Source organism: Miniopterus schreibersii (assembly GCF_964146895.1).
Source record: "Miniopterus schreibersii genome assembly, chromosome: 5".
NCBI lineage: Eukaryota > Metazoa > Chordata > Mammalia > Chiroptera > Miniopteridae > Miniopterus > Miniopterus schreibersii.
The window spans coordinates 83,933,339-83,947,097 of NC_138106.1; the positions used below are offsets into that span (position 1 = coordinate 83,933,339).

Here is a 13,759-nt window from a genome sequence, read left to right on the forward strand (position 1 = left end):
GGCCAGCACCCCCAGGACTCCCATGTGCAGTGGGCCACTTCATTACCTGTGCCCAGCGCGCTTAGTCATTTGTTCACTCCAGTTGTCCCCAAAGAAGTAGGCGATCTGTCAGGTTTTCTGATGATAATGACTCACTTTTATTATTCCTTTTTCCAACTAATTTAATAGACCCAGAAGCTTAAAAGAAAGATTGGGATCTGGAAACATCCAGGCAAACAGAAATTAGAACTCAGGACAGGAAAGGCTGAGCGTTTTAGACTAAGGCTCTCAGATGCTCGACTAGTACAGATGCTCCAGGACGTAGCCGGCGATGTGCTTGATCGCCAGCATGGTCTCCTCGCAGGTTGCCCGGATCTTGGATTCAGGAAGGGCAAAGCCGTATCTGCCTTTATCCCGCAGTTCAAAGGTGAAGGAATATTTGATTCCTTGGTCATAAGCCCAGTCATCAGAGCCTCCGGCAGCAGGATCTGAAATGTGCAAACAGCAGAAAAAAAATCTTTACATCTAGGAAGGAAATTAAGATAAAAACCCAGCTTCCTTTTATAATTATGAATGTTTCACTGTGCAAAATAAGATAGGTAGGTTGCTTGTCTAGTAAACAGGATCATAAAGATATGGGGCTATTTAAAAAAATTAGACCATTGTTACCTCGAAGCCTCCTTTGTGGGGATGATATGTTTACTACCCTAGGAAGTATGAAATTCCAACGTATAAACTTCTCAGGGTGCTTGTGTGCTGTGGTAAACTATGCTACGTAGTATGTAACTTCTGGGAAAAGAATGTATACCTGCTAGAAAAATCAGAAAAGCTGCTTGGTGACTGGTGAGAGGAGCGGACTCCAAGCCCTGCTGCCACTGAGCTGAGAGATGACATGGGAGCAGCCAGAGGGCAGGGCTGGGCCTTCATTTTCGCTCTCTCAGGGTCTGGCCTATGCCCTGGCATAGATTAGACATTCGTCCAGTCACTCATTCAATAACAGTTGGTGCCACTGCCACATGGATTATGTCTTCCTTCCTTCCTTCCTTCCTTCCTTCCTTCCTTCCTTCCTTCCTTCCTTCCTTCCTTCCTTCCTTCCTCCCTTCCTTCCTTCCTTCCCTCAACTATTTAATTCAGTCAATGACGCACAGTCCCCACTGAGCAGCAGGCCGTGGGCTCACTCTGGGGATGTCAGGACAAAGGAGAGACATGGCCTCTGACCTCCCAGGCCTTACATTAGGATGAAAAGCCTCACTGAACCGGTCTAAGTAAAATATACAAGGAGTTCTCAGGGTATGGAGAGGTGGGTTATTGCTGCTAGAACCCTTAAGAAAATAGTATCTGTTGTCTGCCTCGGAGCAGTTTAAAAAGGACAAGAACGGAGAACTGTGCTCTACGTAAAGCTTCTTAATAAAAGCCTTGGGGTTGGAGCCTCCCCAGCTGCCCTGGAGGCCCCCTGATGATAGGCCTGGGCCCTTTTTCCTGTATTTCCAGTACTTTCAGAGCTGGGGCAGAAAGAAAGCATGCAAAGGCAAAGAACAATATTGGTAGAAGCTGAAAACAGAGCGCACAGAATGTGCCTCCCCGGTGAGATCCCAGCTAGGTCTCACCCGCCTCGTTCTCTCACTGTGTCTCGTCGCTCCCTTGCACACCCCCAGTGACTGGCTTGAGCCTGAAGTAGGCCTCCCTCCTGCGCTTCCTCCAGCAAGTGCCCTTCAGACAGAGCTCCGTGCTGTGGCCCTGGGCAGCCTCCCCGGCACCGCGCTGGGCCGGTTAGTCCGTGGCGTGCTCCCCTTGCGCCCCCTCTGTCAGCATGTAGCTCGCCCGTCCGTGCCGGCTCCTGCTTCCCCGCCGGGGCTCCCTGAAGACTGAGCCGGGCCCTCCTGCCCCCTCCTGCCGTCTGTCCTGCCCTCCGCCCTCCTTTCCTTCCCAGCACCAGGAAGGGCTGGCACACGGCAGATGCTCAGTGGCGCACGTTCACAGGCAGCGAATGTTTCCGTGGGTTGAAAGTGATATACTTTTCTCTTATTTTCTCAACAGAAAACTGATGACATATTTTATAAAAAATTCACTGTCGGGCAAAAGCCTCATGCCTTAAATGATCAGAAAGAAAAGGCCCCGGGCTCCCTGCACAGTTGCGACGCGAGACTCACAGATGGTGGTGGCTCCCGGGCCGTAGGTGTACTTGGTGCCGTGCAGCGTGGCCAGCTCCTTCACGGTGGCCTTGGCCAGGGCGTTCTGCAAAAGAGCAGGAAATCAGAGCAACGCTGACAGACAGACGGACAGCACCCACACAGTGCCGTCAGGACAGCTGCAGCTCCCTAACGGCTCATGCTGTTAGCACCCATTCCGACTTCCAGCCAGGAGATCCCAGGGCTGCCGTGAAAGGATGCCTTTCCCAGGGCGCAAGCGGTCCCCGAGCTTCCCTCGTCCCACAGAGCGTGGCATCTGCGTCAAGACCATCTGCTGGCCTCTGAGTCCTCAGCGACTTTTTTTGTCTTTATTTCAGTGTCCTCAGAGTCTAGTCCAGGGCTTGTCACTTAGTGGTTGATCAGTAACTATTTGTTGGAACTCTGAGGATGGGCAGCACTCTCCTTAATTGGTCCTTTACTTATTTTAAATCACTGTTACAGAAAAGTATGAGTTCTAGGGATAAGTTCTGTTTTAGCTACAGGACAATTTTTGCTTCATTTTTGTTTTTATTTACATAGAATTTAGTTGGCTTTTTTTTTGGAATTCTTATTTAGGCCTGTTAAAAATGTTTTTAAATCCTATCTCAGGCTAGAGAAATGAGGCTATTGCTATCTGTAACTGTCCCAGATACCACATTTATCGACATAATAGAATTTCACTGTGTAGTAAAAGTCAGGTCATGTCTAAGGATTAGTTTGGCAAATTTATCCTGTCTCTGGGTCTTGTAAGAGAAAAGTGGGAGGCAAAGAGGTCTTTATGGTTATTACAGACAGACAAAAGTAAAATACACACAAAAGAACCCCAAACAAGAAACATAAACCACCCGGCAATGATGCAGGTTATAAAGCCAAGATAAAGCCATGAGAGGACCGTGGGGGTTGGGCAGGAGAGCTACTGAAGGGTCAGGCGACCTTCAGCGCCTCACCGCGAAGCTTAGGCCTCGGCAGTCTCACGGATGCCGGGCAGTTCGGCCGGAAGATTTTTAGACTGAAAAATTAGAGAACATTTATCCTATTTCAAAAGGGAGAACGTTTGAGTTCCAGGATAAAAAAGTAGGAAATATTAACTCGTGTGTATTCTTTTCTTCTTAGAAGCAGCATCACCCTCTCCAAAGACCCACTGCCGTCCTGCCCCTGCCCTCAGTTCCCGAGGAGAGCTCTGCGCCCAGCTCCTCCCTGCCCTGTGGACGCCCCAATACCCACGGACACCCTGCTTATTTAAATAGGTCATTTGAAAGGCAAGGCCTGCCTAGGCTGCCTGGGGAACACAGACTTGAAACCCGATTGTCTACTATAGGAGAAGCCACGATTCACTCTGGTGATGAAACTGGCTATATTTCACACTTGGGCATCTTTGGTATGTCTTGTACATATGCTTGGAAAACTGTGAGGTTGGTGACGAAATTAGAATAATTCTATTTACAAAGTAGCAACTTCCCTTCTTTATTTTTCTAATATTAAAGCCAGTGTAGTAGAGTCTTATGTGCAATTGATGAGCACATGTCTGTAAGGCTTCAAGGATTCCAGCCCCCAAAGAGTTCAGGCTTCATCTACTAAATGGTAAATTAGAACATTTTAAAAGAATTATAAAATTTAAACCACGATTTTCTGGTTTGGTTGACTGAAATGATGCAAACCGTTTTTGGGAACTAATTTTCTCAGACTTTTGGATAGCAACGTGAAAATTTTAGGGTTTCACTTTCCTTTTTTCCCAAACTGCTAAACTAACATGTGCTTTCTCTGACTGCACGGCCTCTTTACTGACATGATATGTCTAGTTCCTGTTCAGTCTCATTCACCAGAGTCAGGTCTTCTGGCCACCCTTTAGTGCAGGGACTGTTGCCAAATAGAATTGAACTAGTCTACAAACATTTCATAATGCTCAGGATAGATTTAAACCATCTTTTAGAGATGCGAAACATGGTGAGGTACTAATTCTTTTGGTCGGTAAACAGTATGCTTTTACTATTCTAGAATTTCTTTAACTTGCCATTGCCCAAGGACATCTGTAGTTAGTTATTTTTCTGTAAGGCAGAATCTCTGATTCTAAAAAACTTTTATTTCTTCCCTAGTTACCTTTTTCAGGCTTTTCATCTGCTGTTTCCCCCCCCTAAGCCTTGGGTTACTATTTTTATTCAGTAAAAACATGACTCTAATAAGCTCCGGTGGCCTAAGGTACAGCATTGTGACTATAGGTGACTGTACTGCTTTGACACCTGAAGGCTGCTATGAGAATAGAGCTTTAATGTTCTCCCTGTAACTGCAGCACATGGTCATTCTGTGAGCTACAGGAGGTGGTGACTAATGTGAGAAACATTTCACAATATGTGCATGTGTCAAGTCATCATAGCGCACACCTTACCCTTATGCAATCTTATGTCAGTTATATCTCAATAAAGCTGGGGGAAAAAAGATATGATTCTTCAGGGTCAGGTCCAAATGTGAAAAGTTATGAAGACTAGAGAACATTTAAGACAAGATCATTGTCATCCTCTACTGAACTCCTGTGCGTCAGCTGACCTTCAAGTCTCTCAATATCCTTATTGGTGTAACATGATATTTGAGTCATCCGACAAAACCTAAGGGGCCAACTCGTGATCTGTTACCCCTTTTGACTGAGTCAACTTATCAATTTAGCCAGAACAACAGTTAGGGTCAACACAAAAGTTCAATTTGCCTTTTCTGAAATAGTTGCTGTGCCTTTGATGCTGAAGATTGATGTTATCTTAAAACTGCGGTCATTTTGTTCTGTCACAGTGCACGTTGCAGGAACATTTAGTTTGCACCTCAGCGTCAGCCCCCTTGCCCTCAATTGCTCTCTCAACTGGACATTTACATCATCACCACATCTGTCAGTGGCTCTCACCTTCCTCTTTTCTTGGCATGAGAATGTGGGCTTGTCCCTGTTCTTCCCTCTCAGTCTGCATCACTTGCTGTGTCTCACCTGTTCCTTCCGAGCTAGGCTCCCTGAACTCATCTCTGCACACCCTTCCCTACCTCTCCTCACCTTCTTGACCTTGGGTACCCTTCTCCCTTTGCTGGACTCCCCTTCCCCTCCTTGCTCACATGGAGAATTGCTATTGTTCTTCAAGATTCAGTTTTAGTGTCACCTTCTTTGCAAACATGCTCAAACTCTCTTCAGGCGCACTGAGTCCCCTCCTTTGTGAGGGCTCACACCTCTATCAGAGTTCTTATCACTCTGTGCTATAATCAGTTTTTTTGGTATTTATTTTCTCCTCCCCCCATGAGCTCCTCATGAGAAGGGGTTCTTGGCTATTCATTTTGTATCCTCAACAGGTTGCATAGCACCTAGCACATGGTTGACTGAGTCTAATTCTGCAGCATCGGGGCATTACAGCTGGCCTGATTTGGAATGGGGTGCAGGGTGCTGAGCTCTGCAAAGGCTGAACTGTGATCGCCTTAGTGGAGATTGGGATGCCGGTGGGGAGGGTGGCAGTACTATGTACTGATGGCTGATGGGTTGCCACAGTTTTAGACATCGACCTCCACTGTGAACTTCATTTATTTCTATTAATTTTTTAAAAATGAAATTCATGGCCCAGCTGGCTTGGATCAGTGGTTGAGCATTGACCCATGAACCAGGAGGTCTTGGTTTGATTCCTGGTCAGGCCACATGACTGGTTTGTCACTTGATCCCCAACGAGGGGCATGCAGGGGGAAGCTGATCAATGCCTGTCTCTCATCATTGATGTTTCTATCTCTCTCTCCCTCTCCTTTCCTCTATCTGAAGTCAATAAAAAAAAAAAATTAAAAAGAAAAGCAAGACCAAATTTGCTACATATATGAACATTATATAGCAATGTTTAAAAAAGAAATCTGTGGACCCTTTCTCTTAGCTCCTCAAAGCCAAGAGACAAAAAAGTCAGAACACACATTAATCAACCAAAATACCATTTTAAATTCCAATGATCTTAACAAGAATCTCTGGACTCAGTGTGGGTCTTTTCTTTTCAAGAGTTCAAATACTTTCACAAATGTTAGTCATTTATCTTTCCAACGTTATCTGTCCACATTTCATCGACACAGAATTTCATGGGGGAATGGAATGCCATGAGGGCAGTGCGCTTGGTGGGGATGCTTCAACCAGGCTGAGTGACTGAGCCCTGCCAGGAGTGGGAGAGGAGAGTGATTCCTGCATTTGCGAAAATGTTAGAGTGGTAACTCCTTTCTCTTGTCTACCTCTGTATAAAGGGGTGCAGACAGCTGGCCAAAGACCCGCAGACGCACTAGCTCATCGGAGTGTGAGCCACATCTTGAAAAACTCCAATCAACAACACTTTCTGTACAACCTGTCATTTGAGGGACATCTTATGTCTTTGCTCAATGGACTTCAAATTGAGAACTAATATTTACATAAACCTTAGACTCTACAAAGAATGCTTGATAAGAGCTAGGTATTTTTGTCCCCATTTTACAGATAAAAGAACTGACACTCAGAGAGGGTAAAAGAGCTCTCCCGAGGGCACGCAGCCCTAGTAAGTGGCTGGCTCGTGCTAGGTCCTTCTTGCTTCAAGTCCTGTGCTCCTTTTCACTTCTCCTCCTGGCCTCCAAATACTTCAAAAGAAGTGTTGCTGGAGCTGGTTTTACCAATTGTAAAGAACAGAAGAAAGCTAAATATAAATCAGCCTCGAGAAAACTTTGCTTTTAGTCAAGGCCAAACATGGCCAGCCTTTATTAATCCTTAGCTATGAGTTTCCTACCACATCTTATGCATGTTCTCTCTTTTGTCACCTGTTTTCTTAGAAAGAGGCCTTTGGTCACACAGCAAAAGACAGAGCAAGTCTAAAGTGTCACCTCTAACTCAAAGCCCAAGAGACAAAGGAGCCACTGGTGTAACGGTTCTGCAGGCTCTGAGCTCCGGGGGGCTGGTGAGGTGAAGAGAGTGAGGGTGTTTTTCCCACTGACCTGTGTTCCCAGGTGACCTGTGATCAGGGAGCCCCTGACTCAGGACGGTGCTCACGGTCCTCACTGCAGCCTCCGTGCACACAGCAGTGTCACAACAGGGAGGCTGCGGCCTAATCTACCGGGCCCATTATTCTAGTACGAGAAACAGACGCCTCAGACTGACTAGGGCTCTAAACCAATTCAAAGGACATTTTCTTCAGAACTTTGTTTCTCACTTGGAGTCTGGAGTTTAACCATCCCTGGGGGTGCAGACGTGATAACGGAAGCATCAAATTGATCTTTAACTGCAGTTTCCTTTCTTCTGTCCTGCGATAGCGGGGAACTCACACCAAGGGACCAACAAGGAATTTAACATTTGTAATTTTGGTGCAAAAGGAGAAGCCTGCAAGGCCTAGAGCCGGCACTGAGGAGAAAGCCTTTGGGACTTTAAAAAACAACAGTTTCTGAGAACAGGAAGAGGTAAACAAGCGTGGCTCTGGCTGTGAGGCCCTGGGGTGAGAGCAGGCGCGGAGCTGGAGGGCCTGGCTTCGGAGAGCAGGCTGCCCGTCTCGGCAGAGCCCAGGGCGAGTGTGGGAATGTTTTCACTGATGTCAACCACATTTTTTCTTTGGCTGATCTACAGACATATTTTTAAGCTCTTTAAAATTCAAGGAAAATGTGAAGCGTGAGTCAGCTGAAGTTTCAAAGTCCAGAGAATTTTTTTTTTTTTTTTGGTGGAAACAGTGCTTCTTTCAAATAAATATTAAGAAATAAATGCTTTAGGATGGGATGCACATGGTCTCCTGCACTTCAGATTTGCAGGACACTGAAAACTACTCGGGAGAAGGGTGGAAGGTCCTGTGGAAGCCAGGGGCCTTGGCCAGGAGTGTGGCTCGGCTCTTATCTGGGCTTACAGCAGGGTTGCTCAGCAGCCAGCTCCGGCCACGTGGGCTGGACAGCTCTCCGCTGCGGGCCGCCCTGTTATCAGCGCCCCCGGCCTCTGCCCACCCGATGCCAAGCTCTCCCACGGTTATGATGACCCCAAATCCCCCACATGGCCGGATGTTCCCTGGGGGCACAGAAGGGGGCAAAACTAGTTTAAAGGAAAGCCAGATAAAGGACATAACTATGGCAAAAAGAGTGTATTTTATAGAAAAAAATTAAAAAGGAAGAGAACTGGTTTTAAAGGCGCTCTGAATCCTTATTTCCCTGTTGACTATGGTATAAATGTCTCCTAAAAACTGCTGCTAGGTCAATACCGCTCAAACATAGTGCTACCAGCTGGGGTGCCAGATTTAGCAAAAAATAGGGGGTTCCCCGGTTGAATGTAAATTTCAGATACACAAAGAATACTTTTTCAGATAAGTCTGCCACCTGCAATATTTGGGACATACTTAAATATTAAAAATTATTCATTATTTTTCTGAAACTCACACGTAACTGAGTCCTGTACCTGCCCTGGCAATGCCGTGTCCCGGGTCATGGCTCCGGAGCCCAGCTCCCACACGGGGTCACCGGGCATTCCAGCTCCCCCGCAGCCCGGCCGCCTCAGGCCGCTCTTTTCCCAGGGGAACTCTCCACGCGGGCCCATCACCTCCACTTCCAGTCCCACCGTGGCACGTTCACTGGCTCTTCTCTCTGTCTAAAGTGCTCTCTTCCTTCCTCTGCCACCCCAATTCTGTGCATCCTTCAAGGCTCAGAACTGTGTCCCCTCTCTGTAACCTTCATTGAATAGCTTCACCACATATCATCGTCTCCCCACCCTGAACTCCTGCTGTTGTGCCTGGTTGGAAACTGCCATCTGTCTGTCTCTTGTGTGGTGTCAGAGGCTGAACCTCAGCCCTTCCGTAAGACCCGCGCTGTTCCCTATCGCAGGAACCAGGGTCTATGCTGAGCGCTTAATAGGGGCTCCATGAAATTTCTGGGAATTGCCTGATGAGCCATGGACTGACAGGCCCCTGGAGGGGAATTTTAACAAGCCAAGAAGTCACTGAAAATGTCTAGTGGTAAGTCAGCAACCAGTTTCTCTAATCAAAGAAATTCTGCAGCTGTGATTTGAAACTTTTTGTCTTTTAAGTGAGATTACAAGTTCTGAGAAAATCCTGAAGGGGATGTTTTGTGCCTCAAGTCCTGTCTGCCTTAGCTGCTGGTGGCCTGCCTGACAGTGGGCTGTGGCCCCAGTGCTCTTGTTATCAGGCAGGGATGTGGTGACAGCTGTGATTGGATGTGCTCGTGCCCCTGCAGTTGTCCACCTCCTAATCACAATATTTCTTCCCTCTGATTTTTATGTTTATCTCTAATCAGAGCCTTGCTCTGTGCTCAGATGCTCGGGTGGAGTGTGGGTTTCTATCCTGGTGGCTCATTAACTGAAACTTTAATTGAGAGGTAGTGAGGTGTCGCCAGGCTGACAGGTGTTAGGCTTTAGAAAAATATATCTTCTGATCAAGTTTAAGAATTTTTCATTAAGACTGTGATTTTTTTTCCTCCTGTTTAATGAATATATACCTATGAAAGCACAGCCAGAATCATAAAGCCTGGACCCTGAGAAGTCAGGCACCTCAGCTGACCAGTGTAAATCCTTAGCAAAGTCCAGGGGCGGGAGCATGAAAGACTGTTTGATGAATAACAGCTACATGGGTGCCAACATGGGGCACAGCTACACAAGCCTGTGTGTGTAGGCTTGGAAACTGGGGCGGCCTAGGGAATTCTTCAGGATCCAGGAGTTCTAGGCCCTAGGCTCCCTCTACTGCTGCTGTTGTCTTAGCCAAGCCTTTATTATCTCAGCTGGAAACCGAGAAAACCAGAGAAATTCCAAGGTTTCCAGCTGTGAAAATTCTGAGCTTCTAATGCAGAAATGTGGTGTGAGATGCATGCCCCTTGGTGGACCTTTGTATAGCCTTTATCTGTGCACATCAGCTGTGCATTGGGTCAAGATGCTTAGTTTACATGTTATTATCCTGGGATCTTGCCTTTGAACTTAGAAGTGGCATAATGATAATAATAATTATTAAGAGTGCCATGTAGGCCTCTTTGGGAGGAAGGTGGAGCAAAGCTTGGGAGCTCACCATACTTAATAAGTGCAAAGATATGAATAGGTTTGGGAGCTTTTTCAGTGGTGTCTCCCAGTTTTTATTTCCTGTGACAATAAAGGGGTCGTACAAGTCAATATTTCATTGTCCCTTAGAATTTTGAAAATGTAAGTATAGCCTTTATCTGAGCTTTAAACCTTCCTTTGGAGATAGTGAGGAACTGGGCGGTTTGTTAAAGCCCTGGAAACTCACAGTGCACTCCCTCTTCTTTCTCTGAAAGCAGTTTGCAAACTGGGGAGCATTGCATGTGTGATACTTTTATGATTCCTCACTCTTTTTTTTTTACTGATCTCCCGAAGGTGTCTGTTTTGGCTGCCTTCCTCGCTGTTTGGTTGGCATCTGCGCAGTAACTTCTGTCCTTTCACCTCGCTGGTCTTCTGCATTCCTATCTCTGCCTTTCTTCCCTCTGAAGGTTGTCTCATGATATGAGCGATTGTCAGGCAATCAACATGTCAGATCTTTCAGAAACAGAGCCACATAAATTTTCATCATGACTCAGATATCAAAGGATTGCTACTTCTGATATGTCCTAGGTTGGGCTGAGAATGCTAATGTAAGTACAGAGTAATTTCCTTCAACCTGGACTCATTCTCTTTGAAGCATTTTTCTTGGCAACAAATATAATCTTATAAAATTTATAAGTATATAGAGAAATTAGAATCATGCTTATACACACACATACCAAATTTCATGTAAGACAAAATCTGCTTTGCGTTGCTTTAAGAAAATTCTGACTTATCTGTAATGTGGTATGCCCAGAATTTATCCCATTAACTTTTCCCTACCTTTTGTTTTCTACTGTGGGGTCACATTTTTCTAACTGAGAATTAACATGGAGGCACTAGATTTGGATGGAACACTCATCTTTCTAGATCAAGACTTATTTTTTCCTTGATATCTGCATTACAAATAAAACCCATGAAAAGACTAATGATTTTCGTTTTGAGAGACTCAAATTCTCTTTTGGTTATACATGTCTTTATAATAACTCTATAGTTATGAGTTGCTCTAGAAAAATGTGCTTTGAAGAAAGTGAATTGAATTTATACAAAATAAGAAAAAGGTTGGAAAGATCTTAAGTTATTCAAAAGATTTAAAGTTGCTTTGGGGTGCCAAGCTAAATCCAGATCCCAAAGGAATCAGAAAATCAACTAACATTTACTTTAGATTTTACTAGTGGCTTTTAAATATTTCTTTAAAGATACTAGGCAAAAGTTTAGTTATAGAAAAAATGATTGGAAATTAAAGTAACTTTTAAACTAAGTACAATTACATTTTGCATTTTACTCACCTATCTTATTATGCTTGGAAAGAGATAAGAAGTAGCATGTTCTTTTCCTGGAATTCATTAGTTTTGTGAATATAAAAATAAACATCTAAGGTAAGATTATCTTGTGATTTGTGCTTTTTTTGAGAATAGATTGTGAATATTTTACTTTGATATAATTCCGTTTATTACACTTCTTTGCTAATTAGAATTTAAAAACAATATCGGAGGACAGGATTTCTAATATCTTTTTAACTGTTACTTCCCTTTCCTTGATTTGAAATGAAGGACCGATTGTCAGAGTATTGGCGGCTCGCTTTCTATGGGAACAGCTTCATTTTTGGGGTGCATGTGAACTGGCCCACCAACCCACTAACTCGGAGTCTTGGGTCTTGGATAAAACTACTACAGGAAGTAGCAGAAATTATTCAGGAGATTCTAAGAGTAGAACTTGATTTTTTTTAAAGGGAGAATCTGTAGGATTTTTGAGTAGCCCAGATACTATATTATTATTGTGTGGGGTGACAAAGTTTAAGCCCATCTACAAGGGCTTAAATTTATTCTCAAAATAAAAAAAAAGTATTGAAACTTTGTGAAGCAGTTCAATTCCAAAGAATACTTTAAGTGTTAGTCTTTTAGAATTTATGTTTAAAACTAGTTGCTATTAAGCAAACTGGATATCCTGGTTATTGTTATACTTAATATGGTTTATAATTTTAGTTTTACTGTTTTACTTATTAGTTTATTAGTGCTTAGTTATTATGGCTTCATCTTTTTGTCTTCTGATGTGGCACAACTTAAACATACTCACAGGAGTCAAGCACCCCCCCACCCCTTGGGCTGAAATGAAGAGCTGACCACACCCATCTCTGGGGCAGGGAGCCCTGAGCACCCACTGGGAACACTTACAGACCGAGTATAATTGAAACACTGAAATATTTAATGGCTCCAACTAATGATGTTTTCCTTTGTGTTTTGGTTACAGATATGGAAAATGGGAAGCTTTTTGAAAAATAGGATTTTTTTAAAGAAGGACCTTGTCAGCTATTAGCTAACATTTTTTTCTAAGATGCTGAGTTATTTTTCTGTTTTGCTCTTCACAAAATATTTACAGCATTACATGTTTTATTTGGTCTCTGAAAGACTGACTCTGAAAGTACAAAACAATAATTTCCCCTTGTTAAAGTTACTGGGTCTTCAAATTTATGTATTTAGGTGAGCCAAATATCTGTGTCATTGTCCAAGTGGAATACTTTTTTTTTGGCACAACTCAAATGCTTTAAATCTTGTTCTTTTAGATCACTGGTCCCAACTTCTGGCAGCCAGATTTTTCATAAATTAAAAAAATATTGTTTGAAAAATTCAAACCTGCTTACTTAAAAAATATGCATTGATGTGTGATATTTGTTAATTATGTAATTTAGCTTTTCATGTAGTTACATCTTGAGTCTCCAACAAGATGGCTAGTTTTTTTGAGTCAGGGATACAAAATTTTTTTGCATAATTTTCTGTATCAACTAAGGACCCATTCACATCATTTTTTTCATTGATTAATTTACTTTTCTGTCTCACCTCGTCAAACAGTGATATAAGCAATATTAGGATCTCATCACTTAACCCAATATCATCCAAACGTGCCACATTCCTAATGACATCTGCCACGCTCTGCCTATGTCAAATCCAGCTCAAGGCAACTTGACAAACTTGACTTTCTCATTAAGATTATGTATGAGATGAAGGAACTTTGTTGATTACCCCAGACGCCTCTGAAATCCTCCTGTGAGACAGTATTGTGGTGAAGCAGGAGGAGGTAGAACTATTGTCATTTTGAAGATAAGTGGATAAACCACCTTTTGGGGACCATTCTCTGCATCAAAGTCATATTTCTTTTAGCTAATTTGTTTAGCCAATTCTAGATTCCCAGTAAATCCGTTTTAAGTCTTTTGCTTCTATTACTAAAAATTATTAATGGAACTTCTAGAAATTGTTCTTATAATTTTTTTCCAGGAATAGAATTTTAAAAAGTTCCGCGCTGAAATACCATCTCTACTGTCATGACGACTTACCAGCTCAGCATTGTTCGGCGTGAGTTTGTAATCATAGGAGTAAGGGTAAAGCATCATCTGGGAGTAAGAGTGGATTGTCAGGTACGCTTTGATGGAAGACAGGTTGTTGCGGATGAAATTAGCCAGGGCCTTGGTCTCTTTTTCAGACTCGGCAGAAGGTCCACAGTAAGTTTCATCACAAGGTCTTTGAGAGGCTCCCATTTCTGGAAAAACATATATTGTTAGTGGTAAATGATCATCGACTGCAGTTCTCACAGGGCATGT

The 13,759-nt window shown here is 43.6% G+C and overlaps 1 protein-coding gene across 1 annotated transcript in view; it reads right to left on the bottom strand.

Annotated features, from left to right (window-relative positions):
- Window positions 1-279: 279 nt before the first annotated feature.
- Window positions 280-13,759, bottom strand: part of CPB1 (carboxypeptidase B1) — a gene marked incomplete at both ends in the record, with an annotated part of 36,093 nt that continues 22,613 nt past the window's right edge. Inside the window, 3 exons of the mRNA XM_081138638.1 lie at window positions 280-467; window positions 2,130-2,214; window positions 13,496-13,698. Of these exons, the coding sequence (XP_080994764.1) occupies window positions 280-467; window positions 2,130-2,214; window positions 13,496-13,698 (476 nt within the window). The remainder of the gene's footprint in view (window positions 468-2,129; window positions 2,215-13,495; window positions 13,699-13,759) is intronic.